Source organism: Oncorhynchus clarkii, chromosome 30, assembly GCF_045791955.1.
Source record: "Oncorhynchus clarkii lewisi isolate Uvic-CL-2024 chromosome 30, UVic_Ocla_1.0, whole genome shotgun sequence".
NCBI lineage: Eukaryota > Metazoa > Chordata > Actinopteri > Salmoniformes > Salmonidae > Oncorhynchus > Oncorhynchus clarkii.
In genome coordinates, this window is record NC_092176.1 from 196,200 (window position 1) to 204,046 (window position 7,847).

A 7,847-nucleotide genomic window follows, 5' to 3' on the forward strand; every position below is an offset into this window, starting at 1 on the left:
GAAAACGCTCATCGGTGCTCCTAGTGGCCGGGGACTTTAATGCAGGGAAACTTACATTAGTTTTAACAAATTTCTATCAGCATGTTAAATGTGCAACCAGAGGGAAAAAAACTCTAGACCACCTTTACTCCACACACAGATACGCATACAAAGCTCTCCCCTTGCCCTCCACTTGGCAAATCTGACCATAATTCTATCCTCCTGATTGCTGCTTACAAGCAAAAATTAAAGCAGGAAGCGCCAGTGACTCGGTCAATAAAAAAATTGTCAGATGAAGCAGATGCTAAACTACAGGACTGTTTTGCTAGCACAGACTGGAATATGTTCCAAGATTCTTGAGGACTACACCACATAAGTCATTGGCATCATCCCCACAGTTTATGTATGTACATACCCTAACCAGAAGCCATGGATTACAGGAAACATCTACACTGAGTTAAAGGGTAGAGCTGCCAATTTCAAGGAATGGGACTATAAGAAATCCCGCTATGCCATCCGACGAGCCACCAAACAGGCAAAGTGTCAATACAGGACTAAGAACGAATTGTAATACATCGGCTCCGACCCTCGTAGGATGTGGCAGGGCTTGCAAACTATTAAAGAGTACAAAGGGAAGCAAAGCCGAGAGCTGCCCAGTGACACGAGCCTACAAGATGAGCTAAATAACTTCTATGCTCGCTTTGAGGCAAGTAACACTGAAACATGCATGAGAGCATCAGCTGTTCCTGACTACTGTGTGATCACGCTCTCCGCAGCCGGTGGGAGTAAGACCTTTAAACGGGTCAACATTCACAAAGGCCGCAGGGCCAGACGGATTACCAGGACGTGTACTCCGAGCATGCGCTGACCAAATATCTTCACTGATATTTTCAACCTCTACCTGTCTGAGCAGACCACCATAGTCCATGTGCCCAAGAACATCAAGGTAACTTGCCTAAATGACTACAGATCCGTAATGACTACCGACCTGTATGTACATATTACCTCAATTACCTCGACTAACCGGTGCCCCTGCACATTGACTCTGTACCGGTACCCCCTGTATAAACCTCGCTATTGTTATCTTACTGCTGCTCTGTAATTACAGTTGAAGTCAGAAGTTCATACACCTTAGCCAAATACATTTAAGCTCAGTTTTTCACAATTCCTGAAGTTTAATCCTAGTAAAAATTCCCTGCATAAGGTCAGTTGGGATCATCACTTCATTTTAAGAATGTGAAATGTCAGAATACTAGTAGACAGAATGATTTGTATAAGCTTTTAATTCTTACATCACATTCCCAGTGGGTCAGAAGTTTACATACACTCAATTGGTATTTGGTAGCATTGCCTTTTACATTGCTTAACTTGGGTCAAACATTTCGGGTAGCCTTCCACAAGCTTCCCACAATAAGTTGGGTAAATTTTGGCCCATTACTCCTGACAGAGCTGGTGTAACTGAGTCAGGTGTGTAGACCTCCTTGCTCGCACACACTTTTTCAGTTCTGCCCAAAAATCTTCTATAGGATTGAGGTCAGGGCTTTGTGATGGCCACTCAATATATCCACAAATTACTCTAAAAGCAGCCTACAGCAAATGCAGTTTAGAGTTTTGTAATTAAAAAAAATGTGATTACATTTTAAACCAATTAATTTTAAAGTGAGATGGCAATAAAACACCATAATATTTTTTATATATAAAATAAATAAAAATGACAAATTTAAACTTACAATAAATAATATATATTTTCCCTGCCTCATGATGCCATCTATTTTGTGAAGTGCACCAGACCCTCCTGCAGCAAAGCAGCCCCACAACATGATGCTTCCACCCCCGTACGATACGTTTGGGATGGTGTTCTTTGGCTTGCAAGCCACCCCCTTGTTACACCAAACATAACAATGGTCATTATGGCCAAACAGTTAAAATTTTGTTTCATCAGACCAGAAGATATTCTCCAAAAAGTACGATCTTTCTCCCCATGTGCAGTTGCAAACCGTAGTCTGGCTTTTTTGGGGCGGTTTTGGAGCAGTGGCTCCTTCCTTGCTGAGTGGCCTTTCAGGTTATGTCGATATAGGACTCGTTTTACTGTGGATATAGATACTTTTGACCGGTTTCCTCCAGCATCTTCACAAGATCCTTTGCAGTTGTTGTGGGATTAATTTGCACTTTTTGCACCAAAGTACGTTCATCTCTAGGAGAGAGGGCGTCTCCTTCCTGAGCGGTATGACGGCTGCGTGGTCCCATGGTGTTTATACCTGAGTACTATTGTTTGGATGAACATGGTGCCTTCAGGCGTTTGGAAATTGCTCCCAAGGATGAACCAGACTTGTGGAGGTCTGCAATTTTTTTTCTGAGGTCTTGGCTGATTTCTTTTGATTTTCGCATGATGTCAAGCAAAGAGGCCCTGAGTTTGAAGGTAGGCCTTGAAATACATCCACAGGTACATCTCCAGTTGACTCAAATGGTGTCAATTAGCCTATCAGAAGTTTCTAAAGCCATAACATCATTTTCTGGATTTTTCCAACTGTTTAAAGGCATACTCAATTTAGTGTATGTAATCTTCTGACCCACTGGAATTGTGATACAGTGAATTATAAGTGAAATAATCTGTCTGTAAAGAATTGTTGGAAAAATTACTTCTGTCATGCACAAAGTAATGTCCTAACCGACTAGCCAAAACTATGGTTTGTTAACAAGAAATATGTGGAGTGGTTGAAAAACGAGTTTTAATGACTCCAACCTAAGTGTATGTAAACTTCCGACTTCAACTATACGTTAAATACATTAAATAGTCAGTCAGAAGTCTTGGCCACTGGAATAAAATCGTTTTTGGCTCAGTCAATTGAAGGGCTCCCGAGTGGCATAGTGATCTAAGACTCTCCATCTAAGACATTGCATCGTTGTACAGGGTATGCCATCATTGTAAATAAGAATTTGTTCATAACTGATTTGCATAGTTAAATAAAGGTTACTTTAAAAAAAAGTCTAATAATTGCCTACCCATGTCCTGAATGCTGTAACCTATTCACATTTGTTTGTATACGGGGAAATAAAACAATAGCCAACGACAACAAGAGTATATAGCCGAGTCGGCTTCAGATGCTGGATGTGTTATGTCTCCAAAATTGCCAGAGGGCGCAGTTTCTGATCGGGACACAAAACCCTCTACGGTTTTGTTGGATTGGTAAACCTGTTTTAACACGAAATTATAGAGAATGCATTGTCGGAAGGGAGGCTATTTGAGGAGCGCTCGGTGCATCTATCTCATTTCTCACTGAGTTGAAGCAAAGGTTGGGCTCCATTCTAAAGCCAACCTCTCCGCTAAAACACGGCCCAATTTGGAGTGGGGTTGTATATCATGCAGGAAGGATGGATGGTAAAAATATTTTTTTTCTGACATCTTTGATACGCTGAGATTATTATTTGTTTTGTTTCTGCAAGATGGAGCCGCAAATGATGTCCTGCTTCGTTTTCTTGGCTTTTGCGTTTTCAGAAAACGTCGGATGTATTAGAGGAAGGGTTGGACCTAAAGTGACCGAAAAGGTTAGTAGAGCATCGTGCTATCATGTTATTTTAAGTGACGTCGGAGAATACACAAACACAGGCTTGCCACACCGGGGAATTCGATGGAAGCCTTCGAAGAACAGCTGCATTGTTGAATACATAGCACGAGAACCTACATGTTCATAACAGGTATAGCGCAATAACAGCACACATTCTTACGTTAAACGGCTTAGTAGCCTACACATATCCACATAGGAGCCTCGGGAGCTAGGAATAGTTAACCGGAGATTAAACTCAACATAGCCTATTTTTTTATATACAAGTAGCCTGGCTACTGCCAAATGGGCAAGGCATTGAATGGAATGAGTCGGACTATAAAAGCCAAGCTATTCCACATAATATGCTACACTCATTCCCCATTGCACCATTTAGTAAAATATCCTTTAGAAATGCAGCTTGTAGGCCTATGTTTATGGGATATATTAGCTATTCAAATTTGTACAATAAGTAATTACAATCTATAAGTGTATAAATACAAATTGGGACTATTTAGGAAAACGTCAAAGGTTCAGATTTTTCTACTCTCAAATGCCACCAGTGCCCACCACCATTAAGATAAAGTGACTTTAAGCCTGTGCAACTAGATGAGATATTTTCTCCAGTTCAGCAATATATCAAATATCATAGGACACAAATATGATCACTTCTGTTTCACATCTCAACAAACTCTAATCTATAAACTGTACTGTATCACTCTACAGTCTACAGTATATGAATACATAATTGAAGCTGGTATGTTTTGTGTTTGTCTCCCTATCACAGGTGTTCTTTGACATCACTGTGGCAGGTCATGAAGTTGGCCGGATTGTGATTGGCCTGTTTGGAGATGTTGTTCCCTTGACTGTGAATAACTTTGTGGCTCTTGCCACAGGGGAGGTAAGCCTGTGAAACCTGTTATTGTTGTGTGAGTAAACAACACAAAGGAAAGCATCTGAATACCAATATCCATCCATAGATCATAGGTCTTAAGAGCTGACATGATGTTGCTTTGGCAGAGTAAACTGAACACTCCGTCTTCATCTCAAATGGCACCCTATTCCCTAAATGGTGTACTTTTTACCAGGGCCCATAGGGGCTCTTGTCAAAAGTAGTCCACTATGTTGGGAATATGGTGCAATTTACAGTATTTGATTCTAACACATGGTTGCTAGCTAATAGATCACCAGCATATTTCTTGCACAATTGCAAATGGATAAGCGATACTCATTTCAATTTCAAAAATCGTTGTTTTTGCAGAAAGGATACGGCTACAAAGGAAGTACATTTCACCGGGTGATCAAGGACTTCATGATCCAAGGAGGTGACTTCACAGCTGGAGATGGAAATGGAGGTAAGAAAGATTTAAGTATGATCACGTAGAGTTTGACCTGTCTTAGACATTTGATCTCATGTTGAATGTTGGGAATAGTAACAATAATAATAATTCATTTAATTTGTAAAGCGTTTTTCTCATAGAGCATCAACAGAGCAGAAAAGGTGGTTATGTGCACTCCCTTAAAGTTCTCTGTGGGTCTATCCTAGAGGGCACCATATTCCCTATAGATTGCACTACTTTTGACACAGTCCCTAAATGCTGTTTACTCATTTGCTGGCACAGGTAGAAGCATTTACGGGAACCAATTTGCTGATGAGAACTTCAAGCTGAAGCACATGGGAGCAGGTTGGGTCAGCATGGCCAACGCAGGCCCAGACACCAACGGCTCTCAGTTCTTCATCACTGCGTCCAGGGCTCCTTGGCTGGACGGGAAGCACGTGGTGTTTGGGAAAATCTTGGAGGGCATGGTAAGTAGAGGCACACTACTGGAGGCTCACAATTTGCTGTTAGAGTTTGAATTGTTTTTGTGGCCACAGACATTGGAAAATCATCTGTCACTCACACACACACACACACACACACACACACACACACACACACACACACACACACACACACACACACACACACACACACACACACACACACACACACACACACACACACACACACACACACACACACACACACACACACACACACACACACACACAGGTGATACATAGTGGTCCAATTCAACACTAATACATATTCTAATGTTATTTTTTCAGTCTGTGGTTCATACCATCGAGCTCCAAGACACAAATGACCGGAACCTGCCCTACACAGAGTGTGTCATTGTCAACAGTGGGAAGATAGAAGTCAAAGAGCCATTTATTGTGGATGTGGAGGGTTGGTAGGGTTATCACTATGTGTGTTACTGTATTCAGAGAAGTATTATGCAGTTGTTGTTTATGGCTCTCTAATGTGTATACTAACTTTTAACAAAATGAATACAATGAATTCAGTCATTATGAGAAGATGTCATTTACAATTAATATCTTAAAACCATTGTAATTTAGTTTCTTAACCTACACTCATTAACTGCCAAAATGATCAGTATGTCATTTGCACTATCCACTCAGCACTTTGTCATGCTAAGCTGAAACAACTTTTAGTTTTTTACAATGTTGAAATATTACACAAAGTATATAATACTTCACTTATTTTGACATATCAAATGTAATCACAGCAGCTGTATGTTGTGAAATGTTAATGAGGTTCCCATTTGTGAACATGTTGCATTGTTATGGTGAGTATGTTTTATTATTTATGAGAAATTAAATTGTGGGGATTAATCTGGAAGATGTAGTAGCAAGCTGCAAAGTTGTTAATATTTAAAAAACTACTGCACAATTGCATAGAAAATTGCTAGTGATTACTTCAGGGCAATTCCACTTTAACAGAATTACACTTTGACTCAGATATATCACTTTAAAATGTATGCCAAACAAAAACATTGATTTCTAAGTGTAACAAACCATATCACTCCATGCACAATGACTACTTTGAATAATTTACACTTACATTTACTAAAAGAACTGTGCAGTTGCAAAGTTTGGTAATAGAATTACGGTAAAATCTCCCTGTTTCTTATGAAAACACATTTTCCAATAATTAAGATTCAAATATGTATGCAAAAATAATGGGGTGTCAGTTATGACATGACACCTTGATTTTGAAATAATTTATTTTGGTTATTGAACTACAGTAGGTGAAGTGGATTTACATCTGGTAACGGAATTACGGTAATGAAATTGCATTATGGATCCCTGATCTGTACTATACAGAAATGCATAATGAAGGATATGAATATCATGCTCATCATGGTGATGTATCCTGAATAGGTACACAAAGGTAGAAATATGCAATATCCTAATTTTGCTTATTTGAGTTTTATTCTACACACTGGCTATTATTGTAATGAGCATTTGGTTGGTACGGACCAGAGTGCAGTACAGTATAGCACAGTAGAGTAGAATACAGTAAAGTAGATATGTTCAGCACTCTTCAACATTATTGTGTTTTGATGTACTTTTTCTGGTAGATGTTGTCCAAGACCAATTTTCCATCTGTTTGACCAGAAATCAAAGTCCAACATTTTTGGATGGAATAATGTATTTTTTATATATATATGCCATGATTTATAATTTATAATATAATTTGACACCCAATTTGACATGCTCCTATGAACTTCACATGTTGGTGCTCTTGGATCCTTTTAAATGGAAAGGCCCTTTGTTAAATAGGAATCATTTTATTTTAAAATGTTCATCCATAGATAGTTGTTTTAAAAATCTAGCAATTCATCAATCTTATCAGAAACAGTAGCTCGTCTTTCAGAGATATCCACAAGCATATCATATACAGTTGAACTCGGAAGTTTACATACACTTAGGTTGGAGTCATTAAAACTTGTTTTTCAACCACTCACTTATAGCTTGTCAATTAAAGATTGCATAAAAAAGAAAAACTATGTTATTTTGTATGTGCTTGATCTTGTGTATTCTGAACTATGTAACTCATATCTTCTGATCATTTCCTCATAATCTTCCAGATGTATTCTTTCCAAATACACCAAGTTTTGGCATGTCAGAATCATGTAATTACACATGAATAGCAAGTTACCTTTGGATATCTCTATTTAGACGGAAATCTATATTTTGCCATTACATCTAAGAGGTTTTAATGTTCGCCTTGGGGGAGAAACAGGGGCCAGAGCATAAAGCACAGCCCAACACAAGTTGTAGTCTTTCAGAGACTGGAAAAATTGTGTCTGCTTGTATATTTATCAATGAATCCGCCGATAGGAACACCTCTGAAATACGTCCAATAGATCTATCGAACAAGGACAACCATATTAACACCCACAAAAACATATAGTGCGATCAGTATAAAAAAGAGCCTTCGTGAAATGCCACGAAGCAGGACTACATTCCTTTTTGGA

At 39.0% G+C, this 7,847-nt stretch overlaps 1 protein-coding gene across 1 annotated transcript; it reads left to right on the forward strand.

Annotated features, from left to right (window-relative positions):
• The first annotated feature begins 3,121 nt into the window (after positions 1–3,121).
• On the forward strand, positions 3,122–7,373 carry LOC139389924 (peptidylprolyl isomerase C). The gene is made up of 5 exons (XM_071136958.1): positions 3,122–3,525; positions 4,309–4,422; positions 4,783–4,876; positions 5,144–5,328; positions 5,632–7,373. Exons 1-5 carry the CDS (start codon positions 3,424–3,426, stop codon positions 5,758–5,760), a joined length of 624 nt encoding a protein of 207 aa, XP_070993059.1. The 5' UTR covers positions 3,122–3,423; the 3' UTR covers positions 5,761–7,373.
• The last annotated feature ends 474 nt before the right edge of the window (positions 7,374–7,847 follow it).